The sequence below is a fragment of the Mycteria americana genome, chromosome 19, assembly GCF_035582795.1.
Source record: "Mycteria americana isolate JAX WOST 10 ecotype Jacksonville Zoo and Gardens chromosome 19, USCA_MyAme_1.0, whole genome shotgun sequence".
Classification (NCBI taxonomy): domain Eukaryota; kingdom Metazoa; phylum Chordata; class Aves; order Ciconiiformes; family Ciconiidae; genus Mycteria; species Mycteria americana.
Window position 1 is genome coordinate 3,672,203 of NC_134383.1, and position 23,857 is coordinate 3,696,059.

Below are 23,857 nucleotides of genomic sequence, written 5' to 3' on the forward strand. Positions count from 1 at the left end.
CTCTCTATGTATCAGGAGGGTGAGGCAGACAGATGGACAAAATGTTCTAGTTAAGAGGTTAGGCCTTTACTCAGAAGTGATCCTGAAGGTCTGAGTAGGGTGAAATTCTTGCATAAGCTTCCCTAATAATTCCTTTTGTTCTTTGCAGAGTGGTTGACATGGGAACACCAAAGCCTTTTCGCAAGTGAGTATGCTTATGAATGTTTGAACTTCACTGAATTTGTTGAGATTTTAATAGGTTATAGAGTAGAATGCAGTAGCGTTCGTTGTTCTGAGCCAGTACAATTGTCTGCATGATCTTTCCTTTTCTTAAATAATGCGTATATGAAATGACACTGGTGTGCTTATATAGGACAGGTGGAGTGAATCATATGCAGATAAGCCCTTTGATCTGTGAGTGAAGTATAGTGATTGTTGCATCTACTGATTTGAATTGATGGGTTAGGGAGTTGAGACTTCCACATTTTCTTTTTAAATCTGTGTGTTGCTGTTAGCTCTGTATCTGCAGATAGGTGGAGGAAAGAAATTGTAACCTGCCTTTTCACCATCTTGATATTTGACTTCAAGCAAATTATTTTATCTGTATCATTAAAAGGAGTGTTATGGAAATACTGTAAGAACAGATATTCACTCTTAGTTGTTCTGTGAAGGGCAAAATTAGAAAATGTGCGTATAGATTCAGACATCTAACGGCCTCCAACTGTTATGGAGAGCGTATTCATAATGCTTTACAACTGATACATATACTTAAGATTTTCTCTTCTTTCTTTCTTACATCCATGCCTAAAATGGGAAGTATCTGATATGTTTTTTCACGTTAGGATGGACAGTGTTGGTTTCGCAGATGTACAAAGTGAAGATGAGCTATATGATTTTGACATGGACATGGACCCTCCCAACTGGCAGCAACTTGTGAGCAGAGAAGTGTTGATGGGGCTGAAACCCTATGAAATCAAGCGCCAAGAAGTGATTAATGGTGAGATGGATATTTTTTCCTAGCTCACCTAGCACAAAGTTGAAACCTGTCGTCTGGAGCTCTGAAGTTCCTAAATTTTAAAACTAGGTCTGTCTTCACTGATTTGCTCAAAGTAGTGGCCATCTACGACTTCTGGTTTGTAGAGTTTGTGTGAAACTTGTAATTGTTACTGAAAAGTATCCTGAGATGAGACTGATCCAGTCCTTAGAGGAGAAATAAAAAATATTAAGTGATTTGACACTGAAAGGCAGTTTGCAGTATCATGTTGTATAGAAGAAAGCAAGAGGTGCTGTCTAGACCATTGGAAAGCACATGATGCAAATAGAAAGCTCCTACCAAACTTGATCTTCAAAGCTTCATCTCAATTTCAGGTCTTGCAATCCTGCAGAACACTCTGTGTGGCTATATGAGCTGCTAAGAGCTCGCTGTTTGTTTGGGTTAAACTATGAGTCATGAATCAAGTGGCTTCTCTGTTCTTTCAAACATGGAAGTATAGCAGAGCATGGCTCCATTCTGGAGCAAGCTGGAATGTGGGCCAGCAAGGGAAGCGTTGGTGAGGGAGACTTTTGTAAGTTCATACTTCTGACTTCTGTTTGCTTCACGTTTGGATCCACATTGCCACACCTCTTTAAGTAGGTAGTTACGATCCTGCTTTCCCCTCTCTCTTCAGAGTTGTTTTACACTGAGAGAGCTCATGTCCGCACACTGAAGGTTCTGCATAATGTCTTCTACCAGCGTGTCACCCGAGAAGGGATCCTGAGCTCCAGTGACAAACGGAAGATCTTTTCAAATCTGGAGGATATCCTTGGGCTTCATGGTAAGAGCAGCTGAGGTGCCTTTCAGCTTTGTAGCCTCAACTGGAATTCTGGGTACAAGTATCTGAAAAATTTAAGCAAGTGACCCTGAAACAAGAGGCAGCCTTGTACAATGCTTTAAATGAAAAAGAATACTACAGCTGTTCTTCTTCTCACCCACAGTTTTTCCATTACTGATTTACAAAGATATTTTGATAAAGAATGCATGTGTCCAGTGTTTCAGATACTTGCTTTTTTCTTATCTGTGTACACAGACTCTCTTGTGCTGATTCATGCTTTGATAAAAGGAGCAATGTTTTGATGAATGGTCTTTATGGGTCAACGTTCAAAACATTACAACTGTTGTTGAAGAAAATATCAAAACAAATCTGAAAAGGTTGATGTCTTGCAGGTGGTTTTGAAGGGCAGCCCTTTCTAATTGTTTAGAGAAAGGACTGTTCAGAATCAGACTTTCAGCTTTGCCACTGAATAGTAAGTTGTATAATTTTATGCAGGTGACTTGAAGTGTGTTCTACATTATTCCTATGTTTTTAAAAGGGCAGTGATGTTGAGCCTCAGAAAAGATAAGACTGGAAAGGCTCTTAGGGGTCATTTGAAGACAGGTGAGACAGAAATGCAAAGGAGTTATATAAAATTTTCTTAGATATTCTGCTAAATTTATTATGTTGCAGGACACTTCTTGTTTTTTAATTTAATTGAAATTATTGCAAATATAGTCTTTTCCTAGAATAGCTTTTATTTGAAAATAAATGCTGACAATTAATATTTAATTAATTTATTGTAGCAGTATTAATAAAAATTCCTTTTTTTTTTTTTTCTTTTTTTAAAGTTGCATTGAACGATCAGATGAAAGCTGTCCGAAAAAGGAACGAGATGACTTCTGTTATTGGCCAAATTGGGGAAGACTTGCTTTCCTGGGTAAAATCCTTTTTTGCTTTCTTGTACTTGAAAATAATGTTTCATAGAATGAGAAACAGAGCCAGAGGTTAGTGAAGGTAATTCCCAGCTAATAGGAACTGAAGGTCATAGAGCTGCCATTTCTATGGAGCCAACACAGAGCTAGAGAATGAGGGTTGAAGGAAAGCAGGAAGAACTCGTAGGATTTTCATTTGGCTAGAGACAAGAGTAATTTAAGGAAGAAAAAATAATTTCCTTATGATGTGTGGGTAGAGTAGAAAGGTAGTTTTGGAGACATAAAGATGAGAGTAGGATTTTGAAAAATGTAATAGGACAATTTATTTCAGTAACACTGAAATGTAAGTCTTGTGTTGCCTGTGGTGCAGTTAAAAGATAGTTAAAAATATGGGTTTCCAATCCTAGAATTTACATAGCTGAACCTTTTCAGATTTATAGCACTGTTGCAGGCTTCCTTTTTGAGATCCAAATGACAAGAGCAGGAGTGATGTAGATGCTTTAAAAAAAATAAATTCTCTCTCAGGAATCTCCTGTTTTGTTGTTTGTTTTCAAGCCTGATTAATTTAGGATTGAAGATTGATCTGCTTATTCTTTTCAGCTCTTCATGCAGAAGTCTCTTGTGGTGGGGTTTTTGGTGGTGTTTTTTTTTGTTTTGGTTTTGGTTTTTTTAAATATCCCACTGTTTGTCTAGTATTCCAGAAAAAAAGGAAGAAAACAAAAATCAGATGTGGCTGGTAAAGAAACACCTCCAACCCTTTCAGTTCTTCTATGTATTATGAAAAAGGAAGAAAATACTTGCTAGAGCAAGCTAGACCTTAAGCTAATAGTTATATGCCCTTGCATAGTGTTCTGGCTAAGTGGCTAAAACAAAAAACACAGGATGTCATTCTCCAGAGTGAGTATTTTCAGGAGTTACGATGCTGCATCACAGACTGGGTAGCAGGAATGGGAAGAGTTGCAGTTGCAGTAACAGATTAACCATCTGTCATCTGCGGCACATTTCTCAGCCCTGCTCATGGCTATCATTTCCCCTAGCCATGTTTTTGTAATACTTTTGTTTAGGAAATAAGATGTTATGTTATATTCTGGTGTTTAAGCATGGGTGTCCTTGAGAAAGATGACAACCTTTGGTCTTGGCTTTGCTGACCAACAGTCTGGAGAATTATGTCTTGTCATTCATCTGAGTGCAGTTTTTTTCTGCTCTCCTTATGGCTGACAGTGGAGACATGGCACTGTATTCTCCCTCTGAATCAGCACTGCATTTATGGAAAGGATTGGATGTGCTAGGGCTGGAGACAGAACTGTAGAGTTTGAGGCGCAAAGGGGTTCCTCAGTAGACTGGGAAGACGAGGCCTTAAAAACAAGATGGAAATTACTTCTCACATTTTGCCAATAATTCCTGTCTTCCCCGGTGAGACCAGTTCTGCTATGTGGCTGTATGTCTGTTGAAAGTGGCATGTGCTGAACTTGAGTCTATCTAAATTTGGCTTTCGTGGCTTTCTGGCACAGTTTAGTGGACCAGCAGAGGAGAAGCTGAAACATGCAACTGCCACATTCTGCAGTAACCAGCCCTTTGCTCTGGAGGTCATCAAGTCACGCCAGAAGAAGGACTCTCGCTTCCAGACTTTTGTGCAGGTGACTTTTATGCAAGGGTTTGAGCTGCCTGAAGATGTGGCTGGTGGCCAGCATAGCATAATGAATGGTTGTAGATAAAGTTGTTATAATTAATGGCATCATGTCTAACATTGTCTTCAGATCAGGATCATTTCCAATACTGTATTTATCTCTGCTAATCATTTCTGGAGGGAGGAGCCTTTAATTCTGGAGAACACAGAATGTCCTGATAGAATGCGGAAAAGCACATGCTGTCCCAGGCAGGAGATGGCATCTTACTTGAGGTGGCTGTTTCCCAAGGATGAGTGCTTCTGTGGAAAAAAACTTCTTATAGTAGTGCAATTTTGATGCATGCCACGGGCAGAAGACAGATGATATACACCTATTCTGCCTGCCAGGAAAGGGGCTTGAATACATGTGGCATTGGGAGGAGAGAACATTATCTTCATTACCACAGGCTGGGAAGAACTCCAGTAATACAAGGGTTGAGGTTATATTGAAAATGTACTGTAGTTTTGCTATAGCGTGAAAGCCTAAACTGATGTCTTCCCTGTATGGCAGTGACCAAGATTGATTAGAGGTGGTACCAGGCCTCAGTGAAGTAATGAGGGAAGGAAGCCACTGCTTTTGTGATGAGCCTTTCCTATATATAATTGCAAATGGAGAGGGGATGTGTTGTCTGAATGATAGATCTTGGCATTTCTTGTCTTGTATTTAATTACTGGAAAGTGAAGTAATAGACGTTTATGTGATGAATAGATGTTACACGTTCAGGTAATTATAGTCTTAATAAAAATGACAAATGTAGTTATTGTGCTGTTTAATTTTAGGATGCTGAGAGTAATCCACTGTGTCGCCGGTTGCAGCTGAAGGATATCATTCCCACAGAGATGCAGAGGTTGACTAAGTACCCCCTTCTGCTGGATAACATTGCTAAGTACACAGGTAAAGCCTTTCCGCTAAGGTTTGTGCATGCATCTCAGCAGGTTTTTTAGGCAAATGTGGTTTCAAAGCATGTGTTGAAGAACAGTTCGATTTTATGGGTCAGTATCTGTTTTCACTGAGACCTCACTGCTGCCTTCCACGCAGGAGGGCAGGTTAAAAAAAAAAAAATTAATAATAATAAAAAAAATCCAATCTTTGTGTTTAAATTAAATTCATTTTCCTTTGTAGAAAAAAAGAAAAGGAAATTAAATGTGAAATAAGTGAATGACAGCCTGCATTGGGTTGTAGTGTATGTAGAGTGCAATATAATCATTTAAATGTAGTTTTAAAAAGTGAGGGGAGGGGAATGCCAAAGTTTTGAAGACAAACCAAACCACGCTGCTTATGAAAGTTACTGGCAAAACAACTTGATTTGCTATTAGTTTTTGAAGAAGGAAACCAGGAATTCCTGACCGTCTCCTCTCCACCCTCCAGTTCCTAGCCTGTTTCTTCGTTTTACACTGACTTTTATTGTTATTAACAGTTTTTAATGATTATGACGACCAAATGGACATGAAGAAAATATTTTCTCTGCACGCTTATATTTCTGATTGTATAAAAGTATGTGATAATGTCAGTACCTGGATTTACATTCAGAAGAAAAAGAAACAGAGGAAAAAGTGTGGGTATCGTGTAACTCTTCCTTATTACATGCTCTTAGCAACCAAAACTTTAGGAACTTACTGAGAGGCAAGTTGCATTTGTGCTGTTGTTTTGAATAGTCATTAGCATGCCTATTCTTTCTGTAATTTTCTAGATATATTTAACTCCTTTCTACAATCTTGAAGAAGGAAATAACTAGAAAGAATTCAGTCACTGAAGATGATACTCTATTTGTTTCAATACATTGGTTTTCAATAATAAATATGCTCTGATAAACATATTTTTTCTTGAATTCAAGACATTAAGATGGCTAAATCAAACTATTAAGAAAAAACACATTTAAGTGGAATTCCAATTTCCATGTAGATGCATTTGAGAGAGAAAAAGAATAAGATCTTCAATAACAGAAATCCCTAATCATCCATTACGAACATAAAAATGTGAAGAATGAAGAATCTAATAAAAACCTATCAAGTTAAGCCATTGCTTAAACAAGCTTGGATAGACATAGGGCATACTTCTGAGCAAAGATGAAAAAAAGGAAAGTATTATAGAATCTAAGCAAAAATCATGTAGTGTTAAGGCTTGTGGCAAATCAACATGTTTCTTTAAGAAGAGAACAAAAAGCAGATAATACAGAACAAATTGGTTTTTATAAGGTCTAGGTTTCCTTGTTATTGACCAAGGATGTGTTTTTGTTGGTGGAGGATTTTTTGTTTTGTTTTGTTTTTTAAATTAATCTTCAGTACTATTTGTTCAAAATTCCCAATATCTGGGGAAAAATGTACGGTCAGAGTGCAATCTGACCTACACCCCTAAAGTCTGACATAAAAACAACCTTCATATAAAAAGCTTGAATGTTATCAATATATTGTCAGCTAAGAATTTGAAGGAGATTGAACTTGGAAAAAAATACTTTCCTACACAGTAAACAACAACAGAATCTTAATCTTCCTCATCTGTTGAATCTCTAAAGCACTACAGAACATTTTCATGTTCTTACAGAGGGTGGAGTTTAGCTAGGATGTGTTACACTGAAAGATATTTCCAGCATAACATGAAATATGATTAATAATGATTAATCATATGATTATAATACCATGATTATTGATTAATATGATTAATAATACCACTAAATGCCTTTTCAGGTCTACTAGCAGATACCTGCTGCAGTGTAATTTCATTACTCATAAAAAATATACTGCATTTACAAGTTCACTCTAATCATAATTAGGAAAGCATGTGATACTCCATTATTCTTGATGTACTTGTTTATCTGCCTGTTAACTAAATTCTTAATGTGGCTTGTGGTAGTGAGAATTGATGGGGTTCACCTGTGTCTATCTGTGTATAATCAAGTGACATTGGCTAGAAAGGTAACTCTTGTTTGCTCTTGCTGTAATAAAAGACCGGTTTTTATAATCAGGCTGTATGAATGTAGCCAGAGAGACTTTTTTCCTAAGCTGTTAAAATAAATACAGGCTATCTGGATGGAAAAAGTTATTATGTAACACATTTTTTTCAATATTTTGCATTATGTTTCTTTGTCTGTTTCTCTCTCTTCCAAAATAAATAAATAAAAAGGATTGTGAGAAATGCAGAAGCCAGTAGTCAGTTGCCGAATCCTGGGACTTTGGCTAGCTGGCTGTGTGTGATCTTAAATATCTACCCCGAGACTCTCTCTGTACCACGGTGGAGTCTTACTAAACTTTTTAGATTTCTTAATACTTCTCAGATTGATGGTTGTGGAGCAAAAGGTTGTCACAAGCCCCTCAAAAGGGAGTGTAACAAATGCTGTGCTGTGTACGGTGCATTGGATGCCGATGTCTGGTGCAGGGCAGAATGAATTCTGTCCTGTCACAAATCTACTTTTGTCATTTCACCTTTGAAATGAAGTGCTTTTGTTGATAAGCTATCCTGAGAATTTAAGTTCTCTTTCTCCAATTTGAGGTCAGCAAACTGTACTAGACTTCTGACTTTTTGAACCTTTATTGGAAAGCATTATTACAGTTCCTTTTTCTCTTGCAGAACTGCCTGAAGAGAAAGAGAAAGTGAAGAAAGCAGCAGATCATTGTCGTCAGGTCCTTAACCACGTGAACCAGGCTGTCAAAGAGTCTGAGAACAAGCAGGTAGGAGGTGAACAGAGTGAGCATCAAGAGTTGGGGAGAAGAGAGCTGAAGGGCAGAAAGCTGTTTAAGACACCTAGAGTCTCCATACTAGTGACTTTATATTGTGCTTAAAGATGTTTTTGCGGCACAAGTATTCCTGTAAGAGGAGGAATCCCAGGCATTTGGGAACATGTGGAAGTATTCATGACTGCCTGCACTCTGACGCTAGTGAGTTTTGCTAATCAAAGTGACCATCTTCATTGCATTTTCTGCAGCATTTGGAAGATTATCAGCGTCGTCTCGACCTGTCCTACTTGAAGCAGTCTGAGGATCCCATGATGGATGAGTTCAGGGTGAGTGACAAAATTGAAGCAATCTCTGTGTAAATGATGATTGCAACCGTGTTGTTCAGTTTGTGGCTCTTTCTACTACAGTCTTCTGACAACAATCAAATGGTCTTTGGAGATAAGTATTTCTATACAAAAATTAAAACCATTAGTCTCAGAAATCTGAGTTTTGCTGCCTTCCTGAAGATCTCTCTGGATGTAACAACTTGGTTTTGCACATAGAAGTGTTGATGAAGCTTGTGAGTTCTGTGAAACAAATATTAATGATCTGCAAGCTAATGCACTTCTGTATCACATGAGAGAGCTGGTGGATGATAAACCTTATTATGGATATATATCTCACATGATGATGTGTCTTAGGTGTGCTGTTGGAACTGGGGAGGCCTCAGAGAGCCAAAAGTTGGCTTTAAAAGAAGAGCTTGTACACAGACTGATTTGTGTAGGAGATCCACAGGTATAGCCAAATAAAGTCTTAAGTCCAGTGCTAAAAGTACTGTGTTTCAGGGCCCTGTAAATTCTTGCAGTTACGTTAGTCAAGCTGGTTACTTGCTGTCAACATCCTTGGAGCAGGACTAACTTTATGAAGTGTTCATGTTTCAAGTGAATGATGAGCACCAATAGGCACTTGCAACTTAAAACAAATATTTTCTTTTTTCTCTCACATATGTTCCAAAGAGGTAGCTTCTACACAAGGACTCCTCTCCCTTCACTTCTGCACCTTTTCCTCATGATTTGGTACTTTATTCCCAGTTCTTAATTTTTGCCACTGTCTTATTCCTGTGTCTTGTATAGATTCTCTGTTGTTTATTTATCAGTCCCCTGTCTTCTCCAAAGTTAGTGTGTATCCAAAGAAATTTTTATATGAAGACTCCTCTATAAAACTGTGGCATGTATCCTTCCACAAATAAACTTGCAAGCATTTAGTTAGGAAATGAAGAGCTCGCTGGCAGTTATGAAATCTTGCTGTCATTGATTGTAGACTCTGCGACTTGGAAGGAATGACTTGTGAAAATTGTCACTTCTACTTGCTTGCAGATCTAAATGTCACAAGCACTGAAGTGACTGAAGAATTCATTGACATTATAAAGTCCATCAGATCAGTGGAATAATTTTTATATCAATATATCATTTGTAGACACAATTGACTTGCAAATCAAGTGCTGAAGCATTAACCAGTTGTAACACTAGAACTGCAGACTTTATATGGGATATTGGAAAAACTCCTAGAAATCAGACGACATCCTAATGCCTTAGTAGCTTGACTTAGTACGAAAATTGTCTACCCTGTGACCCCAGTATCTGCAGAACAGCAGTGAATGAGGAAGAGTGATACAAACATCTCTCACAAGATTTTGGTTTACAAGCATACCCTACTCCTGCTCCACGTTTCTGTTTCCAGACTGGGTTTTAGCTGCTTGTCTCCAAACTGGAGTGCCTGTTCTAGCCTCCGCTCTGACATTCCCATGCTTTACCATTACTTGCTTCCACAGAAATTTTAGTGCTACTATTTTTCTTTCCCCTGGTGACAGAACTTGGATCTAACGAAGAGAAAAATGCTTCATGAAGGACCTCTAATTTGGAAGGTTAATCGTGACAAAACTATTGGTGAGTCCTGTTCCATCAACTGACTTAAAGTTGGGTTTGTGTGTGTTTGCTGAGGAGGAGAGAAAGAGAAAGCGTTTCTGCAGTTTCCAATTATGATTCTTACTGCCACCTATAATAGTGCCTGTGTGTTTCTCAGAGCTGATTAAATTATTCTTGTCAGTTCTGAAATTTGCTGGAGTGTCATTAAGGCCATGCAGGGACACAGCAGTCAGTCATGAGATGATCCAATTCCATCTGTAGCTTTCTGCTGTAGTTTTGATGAGGAAGATTTGCAAGCTTTGCCTAGAATGGCATAGCACTGATTACTGCCTCTGCATGAGTAATCAAAAATGCAGCCTTTTTCTTTCTGCAGGGGTGTCATATAAAACTATGAATCTTTAACTCATTCTGGGTTCTTTTGCACTCTGTGCAGATCTCTATACTCTGCTTCTGGAGGACATTCTGGTGCTGTTGCAGAAACAAGATGATAAACTGGTACTGAAGTGTCACAGTAAAATCTTGGCATCGACAGCTGATAGTAAACACACCTTCAGTCCTATCATCAAATTGAACACCGTTCTGGTTCGTCAGGTGGCAACAGGTCAGTGTAACCAATTGAGAAAGCAGAAGAGGAAGCCAAAAATGAAGATTAGGTCAGTTGAGGATAGATGTTTTTGTCTAGAGTTTCAGAGTAGAACATGGAAAAATGTGTAGGCTTAATTCTTGGTTGTCCAACATCTTGCTTTGTATGTATGAGCTGTTTAACTTCTTTGCATCAGTAATAGGCATGGCTTGAGTTTTAAATAGACTTCTAAATTAGACTTTAAATAGACTTCTAAATTAAAATAGTCTGATTGTATTAGATGAAAGGTACTCTAGAAATTATTAGGAGGGAAAAGAAGAGAAATAAGCCTGCTTCAAAATGGTTTGGGCGGTAATGGCTCTTTTCTTTCAGGACTAATAGACAAATTTCCTGGATAGGAAAGATCGATGTTTGTATATTATTGTGTTGGAGGGTTATCTCATGAACTCTTCTTTCATTGCTTCTGGGATTGGGGTTATGCCCAGTTTTAGGAATTTTCAGAAAGCTATGTGGGACAAGGCATCTAGTTAAATTCTTTCCTCCCTGTGTTGCTTCAGATAACAAAGCTTTCTTCGTCATCTCCATGTCAGAAAATGGCGCTCATATTTATGAACTGGTGGCACAGACCGTTTCAGAAAAGAATGTGTAAGTAATTGGTTCAGCTCCACCTGCTGCTTGATTTGTTGTACTTGAGAGATCTTTTACATCTGCTTGCCTGTAGTAACTGTGCAGGTGTCCATGAATTACCTGAGTTCCTTCTCTAAGCTTAGCTGAAAACATAGCTATGTTGGCCTAAGTAGGAAGTATCCAAGGATAGCTTCTCCCAACTTACAAAAAATAGGGGGAGAGTGTATCCACTTATGTTAGTGAGCATGTGTGTGTATGTGTGTGTATATATGCACACGTATGTATTAAAAAAAAAAAAAACAAACCACCCCATACATATACTCAATGCTTCTGTTGTTGTTGCTTGCTGTCTGGCTCACTCCAACGCCCTTTCTGACCTCAAAAATGCTTTTCTTTACCCTTGCAATTCTGGTCTTATGTGACTGACTGCCAGATGACTAACTGAAATAATCCTGCAACTTCATGCAGAACCAGTTAGCCTTGCAGACTTTGATACTAGCATCATAAGCACCCCAGTGCATGAATTGGATTCCCTAGCTAAACACTTTTTTCCTCTTTGGTAGAAATGTTTTTCTTCTAAAGTATAAGCAGGGCATAGACTTATTTGTATGATACATAGCAACTGTTCTAGTGTGTCATATATGAAACTCTTCAGTAATATGTGAAATGTTACTTAATGCTTTTGTATATATTTATATATAAAATAACTGCCTCACCTGACAACTCCTGCTAAGGTCCTGTCATTCATTTCCTTCTGCTGAAGAGTATCCTGGTGAGGTGAGCATTATGCTGTGGTGCTTCACTTGTGGCTGCAAGGTATTACGAGGAATTGAATGTAACAGAATTTAAAAAAAAAAATAAAAAATAAAAGAAAAAGGTATTTCTGTTGATAAGGAAAGCAGTAATAATATTAGCTGGATTTAAGAGGTGTTAAATAGAGAAGTATTCGTTATGCTTCACATCTTGCATGCTTTTATTTGATGTTTCTACTGCAGATGGCAGGACCTCATAGCTCAGATGGCAGGGACTGTAAAAATGGGGAGTACCAGAAGAGTGATTCCATTACCACAGTCAGGACCAGGCGAGTAAGTAAAAGTTGCTGGAGGAAGAAGGGCTGGTTTTTCTTTTTCCTGTACCCCTTCTTCTGCTCAAAGATTGCCAGACAAAGCATGGATTCTTATGCAGCGACTCAGATATATGTGACTAAAAGGTTCTTTCCTCCCTGCAGAGAAGAGCGTGAAGAAGAGGAGCAGCAGAAGCTCAAAGAGCAGCATGACATTCCTGCCAGTAGTCTACAAAGTCCAGGTAAATGGTATCAGTAGATTTGCTACTGATGTGCCAAGGAGCGCAAATGTGCCAAGCCATATTCCTTGTGGCTGGGGGATCTTTTGGTAGCTTTGACATTTTTCTGGAAAGGAATGATTTCTTTACAAGTCATATAGAGGACTGATACTGAACCTCTTCGAAACATACCTCTCCCTGTTTCCATCTGTCTTATAAATTGATGGGAAAGATTCTTTTTTCCCCTGGAAAGAATTGGCCTTATACAGTTCTTGAGCATGGGCTTGGTGATTTTTAGTGTTTCCAGAGATTTCTGTGTGAAGCAGAATTTTCTGCAGTTTATCATCATTTTTGACACAGTTGTTTAACCTGGCTGTATGTTTTCTGTTTACTAGATAAAGATTTGGGCCTTGAATCTCCCTTAATACTGAATGCTCAGTCTTCTTCGCCCATCATGCCTGAAAAGTCCAAGGTAGAAAGTCTTCTTGTGTCAGAAAGACAGTTTGATAAAGTGCAGCAGGCAGACCTGACACTTAAAGATTCTTCTGCATGCTATGAACACACAGCCACCAGTTTACCTTCAGTATCAGAAGGGCAGTGGGCATTGGATGCATTAAGAAACTGTAAGTATCTGTGGGCAGTGTCTGGTGGGTTGTGATGGAAATTGTTAGGTCAACCATCTAAATCAATGAGTTAAAATAAAATCTAAAGCCCATTTCTATTAAATATCAATTCTCTCTGTGCTGTAGATCACAGCGTAGCAAAACAAAATGGATCTGACAGCAAGGAATTCTAAGTTCTGAATTAATATACTGGCCCTTTCTTTGGCTTTAGGCATCTCATTGTTTTTCTGTGGCTTTCCCATGTATAAAATGATGGTGGTAATGAATTGTTACTTACTGTCCATGAAGTGCTTTCATGACAAAATTGTATTGCAGAACTTTGTGCAGTGCTGTACAGTGTCATTGCTAGCCAGCAGTTTTTTAAATGACAATGCAGTTAGCCTGTGGACTTATTTTCATAGCACTGGAGCAGAATAGGAGAGGTTGCATGAGTTGCAGAATATGATTTTGTGTATTTTTTTGTAAAATCCTGCAAACAAGATTGGATATATGGGAGCTTGACAAAGTCTAGGTTCAGATTTTCTGAGGACTTAAGAGGTGGTTGGATATAATTAGATCAATACTTGTGTGCGTTGAAAAGAAACTTTCCTGATGGACAGATTATTCTGTAAAATTGTTTATAGAAGGTTTTTAATCACTTCTTCTGTTCTCCAGTACACCCCCTTTCAGAGGAAGAATGCAGGGCTATGCAACCTACTCGATCAGATCTAGCAGTGCAATTCCTAAATATAACTTCCTAAAATTTGAATGAATTCATTAATCCATATATCTCTTCTTGGCAACTCTGAAAGGGACACAAAGTCCCTCAATTGTACTTGGAGGAAATAGTCTGTATTGCTTCTGTGTGGGTCATTTGCTTTTACCAAAATGCAGAGCATTCATATCCTTGGCCCAAATTCCCTCTTCCATCTCTCTGTACAAGTAATGACAGTTCTCTGCAATCTAATAGTTTATCTTGGATCTTTTGATCCATTTATGCTTCTCCTTCTTACAGGATTCAAAGTCCTTTTCTAATTCTGAATGCTGTACAAATGTTCTTGGCACTTGTTTTCAGAGACCAGTGAAAAGATAATCTTAGTCTCAGGCTGTGTAAAGATAGTATTAGTGACCTAGCATCTCATGACTATTCAGACTTAAAAGAGCAGCCCTCTAACAGCAGCAGTGGGTCACTCACATTTTGACAAGAGCCTTCCACGTTGATGAGTGACTGTTCTGTTGTATGAAATCATAGCTTATCTTGGGTGTTACATGAGCATTATATGGTGAGAATGAACAGTGTTCTTATGCTCTTGACAGTATCATATTTTTGTTTTGAACAATGTGTCCTTATTATGAAGTGTTTGGTTGGGATAATTTGAGAGCTAAAGGAATGTGGGTTGAAGTTCAAACAAGCATAAATTTGCATGAAATTGTAGGGAAAATGTGCCTTCAGGTTTTTTTGATCTGTCTTTTCAAAGTTGAGTGGAATATTCTCAATATATGCTTGTTTCTCAGGTGGGAATCCCCTATTACGGCCATAGTTTTTAGTTCATTTGAGGGCATGGGTAAAACCCGGGTGCTTACCTGCACTCCAGCTTGCTTGCTGGATAATTTCAGTAGATGATTTCTCTGTTTTTCTCGAAGCAGGATGGAACTTGTACTGACATATTTGCTTTCGCTTGTAAGGTAAAATGTGGAGTAAGGCTTCAGACCTTATATGTTTATTTTTATCCCTGTTTTTCCTACCAAGAGCAATGAGAGAGCTGGCTGCTATGAGAGAGACCTTTTTGAAAGGGTGGCCTTTATGTCTAGATTAATCGCTGTTTAGGGAGGTGATGGTCTGTGAAGCCTTGTGAACGTTATCTCTACTTGCAGTGGGCTTGCTGAAACAATTGTTGGTACAGCAGCTTGGCTTTTCTGAGAAGGGGACCCTTGAAGACCGGCAGCGCTTTCCCAGGTTTAGGACCGTTTCTCAAGAAGCCCAAACGGAGAGTGGAAGTGAGCCTGGACTACAGCACTCTGACAATAACAAATTTCACCAGCCTGGAACAGACAGAACACTTCCGAGAACCGGAACTAATGAATCCACAGCTAGTTATGGCCTCCGGACTTCAGCTGAATCGCCAGCTTCAGGGGATGCCATGCAGCTGATAGTGAGAGACCCCAGATCAAGTAGTAACTCAGCAATAGACCACATGAGTATGAATCTGGAGATCTCAACCACAGAGCTGGAAGGGGTGGGTGCTGATGAAAGTGGGGAGCATTTTTTTGATGCTCGAGAAGCTCACAGTGATGAAAATCCATCTGAAAGTGAACTAATGGGAAGGAAGGAGGAAGAGGATGTGCAAATACGGATCTCAGGTGAGCATATTTCATTCACTCATTGCATGATAGTCTGTGTAGATTCAGTATTAGAGACCTGAGTTCGGTTTTAAACTGAAGATACTAAAGGAAATCACAGTATGTTTTCCTCTCTTGCTTAAATGGTATAGGACATTTAAAGTTAACTCTCAGTCCTTGGCAGTCATTTGAGGCCGGAAAAAGGCTGTGCAAACATGTACCTAATGAATTTTCTATTTTATGAAAGGAGAAGCTGAAATACTGTGGGGTTAATACACTGTGACAGACTGTAATTACAGAGGCACGGGCACAATGCAAGCTCTTGATTGCAGTTGCCACTGGACCACTTTATCTCTCAACTGACTGTTGGGACCCGTAGGGAAAACGTTTTCCCTGAAGGCAAAGCGCTTCCTTAGTCTGTACACACAGAGCCCCCGTGACTTGTGCTATTTTGTAGATACTGTGTTGGCTTCTCCTGATCAAGCTTCAGAAAAGAAACTTACAGTTTAGCTTTGCACTGTTAATTGTTTCCTGCAACCTTACCTCGATCTGAAGCTCTTAAAAGCTTGTTATTTTTGTTATTTCTATTAGTAGTAGTACATACGGTATATTTGGTAGTTACCTGAGCAGCATCTCAAAGTATATCTATTCTAGCCTTCAAGAAGGTTGTAGAGCTGTTAACTCAGCAGAAAACTAACTCTAATACAGCAGCTGTGAGCACTTTCATGGGACTTTGCGCACTTTGTGTTTGGAAAGTCCTGTGATTTTGACCAGCGGACATGGTGACACTGCACTAAATTTAGCACACAAGTTGAGGTTTATCTCATGTGCATGTTGTAGTAGAAGTAGCTACTAGTAGGTAGATTCTATGTGACTATTAGTCTTGAAATCTCTTATCCGTAAATATGCTTTTATTTAAAAATTGGATTCTGTCAATGTGAGTAAGGCAATTTGTGTCTGAATGCTGCCTTCCAACTACATATTGAAAATCATTTTTCTTTCCCTGAATTACTGAGACATTTTAAATTATTAAAACTGCACCAACAACTTGAAACATCTAATTTATTTGTCACCTTCTACGCTGTTTACTTTCTTAACTGTGCAGGGACATAAAAATAAGATTGACCTGTTTTTAGTTAATTCTGACTCCACATGCTAGCTTTGCTGTAATACTGTAGAGAAATTATTTAATATAATCCTATTGCTAGGTGTAGGTTGTGAAAGCATTTCTATCTATAATTGCTTTATCTTTTAACATATCATCAGCAAGCTAAATTTTAAAGCTAACCCATCTAAAAGCATCCTCAGTACCATAGCTAGTTAGTGGAGGTTAGAAATCTAGCAGTCTAATTTGCCGGGTACCATTAGTGTAAGTGCAGGATTTTCAGACATTATAATAGAAACACAGATTTTGGAAAAACAGAAAGGTAGGCGATTAGCTCATCTAATCATGTAATTCTCAAACTGCAGTCCAAAAACTAGCCATGATCTCTGAAGCCCAATTCAGAACTAAACTAGTCTGGTCTGATATAATCACTATTCTGTGTAGTGCTCATGAATGCTTTTTCTTATCCATTTTAAAATGTCTCAGGAGATGGGCCTCTTGCCACTTATCTTTCTTAAAGTCTGCTTAAACTGTCTACAGTTCAGTGGTTCTTGGTGATTATTGAGCTGGAGGTGTTAGTAAAAAGCTGTTCTCTTAACAGGAAATTATTTGATCCTTGATGGATATGGAACAGTGCAGGAGAGCTCCACAGATGAGGAGGTATCATCTCTAGTTCTCCAGTGCACTGCAGGTGGCCGTACCTCTTTGGACTCTGCACAGCAGCAGCCACTTTCCCCACGGGACACCCAGTCAGATGGAGGAAGCTCCCCGTTTGCTGAGGAGATGATGGCCTCACGCTGGGGGGGAGTGGAAGAGTCCTGCTCGTTTGTAGCAAGCCCTCACTTCTCTATAGAGTCACGTGTGCAGATGATGCAGTATATTCAGAAGATAGAGGATGACCTTGAAAAGTTAAAGGTATACTATGTTTCTATTTGCAGTATCAGTGTCTTCATATTCCTTTGGTTTTGTTTTAGAAAAGAGCTTAAAAATAATTTTGAGGGGGAAGAAAGGCAGCCATGCCTCTTATGTCTTTGGTTCTTATCTCTGGAAGCTTTTTGAAGCAGAAACTTGATGCTGTTTTGCTTGCATTAAGTTGTGGGTTACAAGAAGCAAATAGTTCTGCTAGAGCTAGCGGGTATGTATGTTGCTTTGATTTGAATTTGAGAGATTCTTCAGGGATAGGACAAAGCTGATGCAAGCCTGCAACAATGGAGTTTTGAAGGGGGCACTGACCTAAGGAATATGAATTCCTGACATAAAAAGACTTATCAAATCTGTTGCATACTGCTGCTAATGTCAAATGAAGGTGCTAAGCTGCAGAAGACCAATAACAACGTTTTTAGCCTCACTATATTCAAAATGATTTTGTGCGTGTGATGGGGATTCTCTATACATAATAGCCATTGCTGTAGAAGGTTTATAGCACCTTGATGTATGAGACATACTAACGTGTTAAGTCAGTAGCCAGCCTGTAATTTAACTGAAATTGGAAAAGAAAGTGGAATATTGCATGCAAATGTAAGGCCTGATAAAGGAGTTGAGATCCATTGTGGGTCACTGTAGCAACATGGGTGATTCCAGTCCACTCACATGCAGTGAAACTTCTCTTTTCCCATTTGGAGCCCTCTTTGTTCACTTAGTAAATAGAGAAACAGCCACTTGAGTTTTGGGGGGTTGTTTTGTTTGTTTTGTTTTTTAGGAGGTTGAGGAAGACTACACCATTCTCCGACGCCAAGGGCTGGCTGGATCAGCCTCCACGGGAGAGCACTCAGGTATGTAACCAGACTGTAACTGGTAGCATATACCATGTTGGCTTCAGACATTAAACAAAGAGCACAAAGTCAATTATTAATGTTTCACACGCACAAAAAAAAGGTTTCACCTACTTCAGCAGCTCTCACAGGGCTGAGACCATGCTGATTCCAAGAAAGGTCAGTTGAATCCATTGAGACTCACATGTGCAGAGGAGCTTGTTCCTTCCTCTGAAAAGGTTGTTTGCAAGCTGTCTCACCCCTACCTGCCAAAGACCTGCATCTCGGGATGTACAACTTCCCTTTCAAAGAAGGCTAGATTGATGTAAAGTCCCAAAGGAACGCTTCTGAACATGTGAAATGATTACAATCTGTCTTCTCTTTCTCTGGGGTGTCTCTGATGCTGTGTAAAGTGGTTGCCATGGGTCCCTTTAAACAGGCCTTGGGCGTCCTAGAGATGTAATTGCTGGAATTACTAACAAAGGTCTTAAGGTTAGATGGGCGTGCTGTCTCTCACATAACATGCTTTCTCTGCTAGTACTAGTGTTCAGAAATGTTAGACATTCATCTGTCATTGCACACACCCCCTCTCATCACCCTTTTTTTTTTTCTTTTTCTCTCCCCCCCCCCCCCCCCCCCCCCCCTTTCAGACAAAAGCTAGTCATGTTTTCAGGAGTGGCTGAAGATTGGATGAAGAGTATCAGGACACAGCACCCGCTGTCTTCCTTGTGGACTCTGAGACAAGAGGGTTTGCACCATCCAAACGTGAACCATACTCTATGGGCATGGGGTGCTTTCCCTGTGGGGCATCTGCACTATCTTGTCAGTGAGGGAGTCTATTCTATTCTGCTCCTCTCCTTGCTACCAGAAATCCATTTTTCAGAACAGAAAAACCAAACCAAATGTACAGAGCTTTGGGTGTAGGATATAAAAATGTATTTAGACATTTAAAAAAAAAAAAATCAATGTATTTATTTGACTTCATTCCGTGTATCAAAAGCACATTTTAATTTTTTAATCTGCCTTTTTTGTTCTATTTTAATTGGGTAGTGACAGTTCTAGCCCTCTGCATACAGTACACCCTGCCTGCCACCGCTCCTGAACCAAAAGTCAGGTCTGAGGGGAGAGGGTGTGCCTATGTGCAAGTGTATCTTTACTTCACTGGACTGGACTCTGCACTCCCTGCTGGCAATCAAACTGCCATGCGAAGAGCTACTTATGAAGGTGTTAGGATGACTTGTGGCTGGAACTATCTGTATTCAACAATTGCATGGAAACTGCTCATGTCACCACGTGTAACACGAATTTTCCATGCACTAAATAGCCAGGCACTTGAGATGGGCAAATTTTCTTTTTCCCCTCTCCCATTAGGGGTCTCCTTTGTTGACATGCAAGATTAGACTGGGAGAGGAGAAAGATAGGTTTAATTTTTTTCTTGACTTTGTTGGCTTTGATCATTGTCTCCTTTGTAAAGTGATAAAAATACTTTGACCTGCAGCACTTTTGTAACTCTTCTCTGGATCAAAAAGAAAAAATGCAAACCCAGAAGTGTTTCAAAGATGTGGGGCAGATCTGCCCCTGATTCACTACTGAATGAATAAGGGCTGCCATTTGAGTTAGCCACAGGTACTGCTGATTATAGGGCCAGTAAGTTTTAGTACCTGAAAGTATGTCTTGCTGAGGGCTTGGGGTGGTTTTGGGGGTTTTGTTGGGGGGTGGGGTTGGGCTGGTTTTTGGTTTTGTGGTTTTTTTTTTTTTTTTTTTTTTAAACTGATTTGTGCCAATGTGTTCTCACTGAAACAGAGATGTGCAAAACAAAGAAGGCTGAAACAGCTCTTTAGTACTTCCTTAGGCCTGTTCTAATGGGTTTTGCTGTTGGAATTCCTTCCAGTCTGGGAACAAGATGGTAACTATCAGGCTACCAGCAGAGCTAACGCTGGACAGCCTAAGCTGGCTGTGCCTCTGCTCTGAAGTTGGTCCTAGGACAGGCGCTTCCTGCTTGGCATAGGGTGGTTCAAGCTGTCCCCGGTGTCACAGACACAGTGAATACAACTGCTAGTGGAAAGTGTGTAAGGCAGTCTTTTTTGCACCCTCTTCCTAAGTTTTAAACTATTTAATGAACCCAAACTGAACAGCATGCCAAACCTGTAAATCCCATTAACGTGTCAGAACTGCTATAGCATTGTTTGCATCACTGCATGCATCATGAAGTGCTGAGAATCTGTATTTGGTCAGCATAAAGATCATACTCCCTGCTCCTTTAAGACAAACATTTTCTCTTTAGCTACTGGCAAGAAATCAGATCTGTCCTTTGTCTGCTCACATAGGAAAACACAGTTCTTGTTCTTCAGATTAGAAATATGCAAGGGATAAGTTCATGTAAAGATTGACAGAGGTTGAGCGGGGATGATTTTGGGCCTGATGTTAAAGTTGGAGGCATGAGCCCTTATAGAGTAGGGAGGAGTTTCTCTTGTTTTAAGAGCCAATTGCACGAAGTATCATTTTTCACCAGCGGAGCATTACACTGCCAACACAAACCAAAGTGTTCTCTTTCAGGCTGGCAGGAGCTTCCTCTTCCTTGGGACCCACTAAGGCCTGTCCTGTTGCACCTGTATTACTGTAATACTGTCAGTATTAGCCGAGCACTTCCATTCTTAGTGGGTGGGATCTCCCCTCCTCACCTTCAGCCATACGGTTCCTTCGGTTATAAACATCTAGAATTCTTCTGATAAGCCCCAAAACTAGAATGCTGCCTCATGCTGATGTGACATCTTTTACCTGATCCTGCCAGAAAGAGGACTGGGCTATAGCCAGCCTTGGTGTTTAAGGCCCTTTTCCCTTAAATAAAAGGACCCTTGTTCTCTCCCCAACTCCCCGTCATCAGTTGGCATGATGCTTGCCTGGGCCTACACACTCCAGAAACAGGAGCAGTTATTATGACCTTAGCTGTCTAAAAGCTTTCCATCAGGCTTCCATGGTTGATTGAAAATTACCACTGAACGCTATCAGAGAGAGCTGAGTCTGGCGTTTCAAGAGTATGCTGGAAGACCAGCAAAGATGGGACCTCTGAAGGCCTGGTTGCTTAATTCTCTTTGCTTGTGACTGAAGACAAAATCCTTGGTTCTCTGGTTTTCTTCAAGTTGCATGAATTTCAAGGTTCATGGTGAGCAACATACTGCATGAGAAGCATATAGCTGTTTGGATGGGCCATGGGGGAGCAGTCTGCCCATGCTGCCTCTGACTTTTTCACCTTTGCATAAGCATTTTGTAGCATCATCCTCCACTACATTGTTTCATCTCTAATAGATGTAGCAGCAGTGAAAAAGCTGGGAATGCTGAATGTTGATGTTGCCATGCCATCCTTACATTTCTGCCTCCAGACCTGCTGGAGTGGAATTTTCCCCACCATCCCCTAATGCTACCTTGGACATAATCCACTGGGAAGTCAGGTGCAGTTCTGTCCCTGTCACCCCTCAAGAAGTAAAAGGGGAAACATCCAGACTTTATGCCAGGCTAATGATGATGGCAGAGAAGCCTTTGTGCTAGATGAAATGGACAGTCTCCAGAGCAGGAGACTGCAGAGAGCTTTAAGGAATGTTAGAGAAGACCAACCCATTTGAACCCAGTTTTATGGGCAATATAAATAACACACTGTGCTCTGTCCTGTTTGTTTTTTGTTTCAGCTGGCCTTCTTATGCTACATTGATCATCCTCACAAATAGGGCATTACTCCTCTAGAAGAATGGTGGGGTCAGGTGTTTGTTACCTTCTGAGAGCAGTAACCTGGAATAATGGGGGATTCCTTTTTCCTCTCTAGCACATCTGCTGTATGGCAGACCTCAGGCCGTGTCTCGCTGTGTAGAAGGAGCTGGAACTCAAATGTACTATTCAGAATTCTCACTTGGTTTTTTTTCCCCTTTAAGCCATAAGATCACCCTTTTTTAAATTCCAGTTTTCAGTGTAAGGAAGTATTTTCATTTGCCCCTGGCTGGTGATCAATTGATTGTACGTTTCCTTATTCAGACTAGATAGCAGAGCAGGACAACATTCTCTAGTTTGTTTGCCCCGGCCCCTCCTCCTCAATGGTTTGTGGTGGGGTTTTTTTTTTCTTCCCCAAATACAGGATGAGCAAAGGTTTCTTATCTTGAGAACAAAGATGTAATATAGCAACCATTCTTTCATATCCTTCTGAGAAGTGATTTCTCTTCTGCTGTTACGGGATATAGTTCAGGGACAAGCAAAAAAGTCAGATGGGTGCTTTCTGGAAAGGGGAGTTTCCTTCTCCTGTAGAAGCATAGAAGAACAAATGCTAAGCTGGTGTTTGATCACTCTGATTTCTTGAACACACCTTGTCTGTAGGGAGGAGGGATTTCTTTGACATCCTATAGGTGGGATCAGAAAGAATGATGAAGAATGTAAACCTTAAGACCTGAGAAGTCTAGATGGTTTTGGTCAGCCTTCAGACAGCACTATGCCCATTTCCAGTGTTTTCATAAAACTTAGATATTCTCATTTACAGCTACTGTCCCTGTTATTAGAAGAGGGGTCTGATGCTTCAGCGGGTGACCCTTGATTATAATCTCAGTGCTTGATGGTATCTGGTATTGTTTTCTCCCTCCATTCCCCAAAGAAATCCCTTAATTCCCTCCTCTCCCCCAAAGGTGCCAACTGACAAGCAGATGTACTGCAAAAGGGATACTGCAGCCAAAACACTGCTGTTTTATTTTGAATTAAGTCTTGTGGAGCTCTCTTCATACTAGAATATTTTTATTTTCTTTGTACAACATACAATCATGTACTCTTAACAGAGATTTACTTTAAAGAGAAGAAAAAAATCTGGAAGTATTCTTTAAAAAATACACAAAAATCTTTATTAATAATCTTGTATTTTTACTGATCATGTTTGAATGTCTAAAAAGACTTTATTGTTCTAATTATCCAGATGTATGTTTGTAAAATAGCTCTTTTATGACTTAGCTGATAAGGTTGTATGTTTCTGGAATTAAATATTGGTCACTTAAAAAAAATCTGTTTTCAGGATCTGGGAAATAGAAAATTTAAGCGTTTCAAATATCATTAAATAAGCTTAAAGGAAATAAGTTTTGTCTGCTGGATTTTTTGGGGGTGGTTTTGCTTTAATTGCCTGGAGCGTTTGGCAGGACAAACTGTCTTGATCGGCAAAGGAAGCTTTCGTCTGCTACAAATGACCTTTCAGAATCTGTTGTTGCTGTTGCAAATGTGGGACCTCCAATTCTCCCAGTTAACACAATTCTTATTGATCAGTCACTCTTCCTTGAGGAGAGAGCAAGAGCCTCCTGCCAGCAGCTGTGGAGATGCCCTCCTGTGCCGAGCTCTCCTGTGGACACTGCCTGTGCCCAGCTGACTGGCAAAGTGAGCAAAAATGCTGCTTTCGTTGTCTGGTCGAGGGAAAAGGGTCCTGTAGTTCCGATGACTGACTGGTTCCCCTCCTGCTGTGCTGTCTCCTGCTAGTTTCAGAGGAAATGTTTTGGCCACTTGAACAACTTTGGTTGATGAGTTCACTCTAACTGTCCGTATCTCATCCCCATCCTAACCTTGTGAATAAACAGTGCAAGAAATGGATGTTTCTGGACTTGGCAGTCC

At 39.8% G+C, this 23,857-nt stretch overlaps 1 protein-coding gene across 6 annotated transcripts in view; it reads left to right on the forward strand.

Annotated features, from left to right (window-relative positions):
• Nucleotides 1-23,331, forward strand: part of ARHGEF12 (Rho guanine nucleotide exchange factor 12) — an 81,762-nt gene extending 58,431 nt beyond the window's left edge. For all 6 annotated transcript variants that reach the window (XM_075521316.1, XM_075521318.1, XM_075521321.1 and 3 more), the window contains 18 exons: nucleotides 149-184; nucleotides 822-976; nucleotides 1,647-1,793; nucleotides 2,621-2,709; nucleotides 4,216-4,341; nucleotides 5,151-5,265; nucleotides 7,936-8,036; nucleotides 8,291-8,368; nucleotides 9,892-9,967; nucleotides 10,380-10,547; nucleotides 11,087-11,174; nucleotides 12,152-12,241; nucleotides 12,385-12,461; nucleotides 12,833-13,060; nucleotides 14,915-15,400; nucleotides 17,086-17,399; nucleotides 18,184-18,256; nucleotides 18,886-23,331. In XM_075521316.1, coding sequence (XP_075377431.1) covers nucleotides 149-184; nucleotides 822-976; nucleotides 1,647-1,793; nucleotides 2,621-2,709; nucleotides 4,216-4,341; nucleotides 5,151-5,265; nucleotides 7,936-8,036; nucleotides 8,291-8,368; nucleotides 9,892-9,967; nucleotides 10,380-10,547; nucleotides 11,087-11,174; nucleotides 12,152-12,241; nucleotides 12,385-12,461; nucleotides 12,833-13,060; nucleotides 14,915-15,400; nucleotides 17,086-17,399; nucleotides 18,184-18,256; nucleotides 18,886-18,896 — 2,458 coding nt within the window. In that variant the 3' untranslated portion in view covers nucleotides 18,897-23,331. The remainder of the gene's footprint in view (nucleotides 1-148; nucleotides 185-821; nucleotides 977-1,646; nucleotides 1,794-2,620; nucleotides 2,710-4,215; nucleotides 4,342-5,150; nucleotides 5,266-7,935; nucleotides 8,037-8,290; nucleotides 8,369-9,891; nucleotides 9,968-10,379; nucleotides 10,548-11,086; nucleotides 11,175-12,151; nucleotides 12,242-12,384; nucleotides 12,462-12,832; nucleotides 13,061-14,914; nucleotides 15,401-17,085; nucleotides 17,400-18,183; nucleotides 18,257-18,885) is intronic.
• Nucleotides 23,332-23,857: the final 526 nt, after the last annotated feature.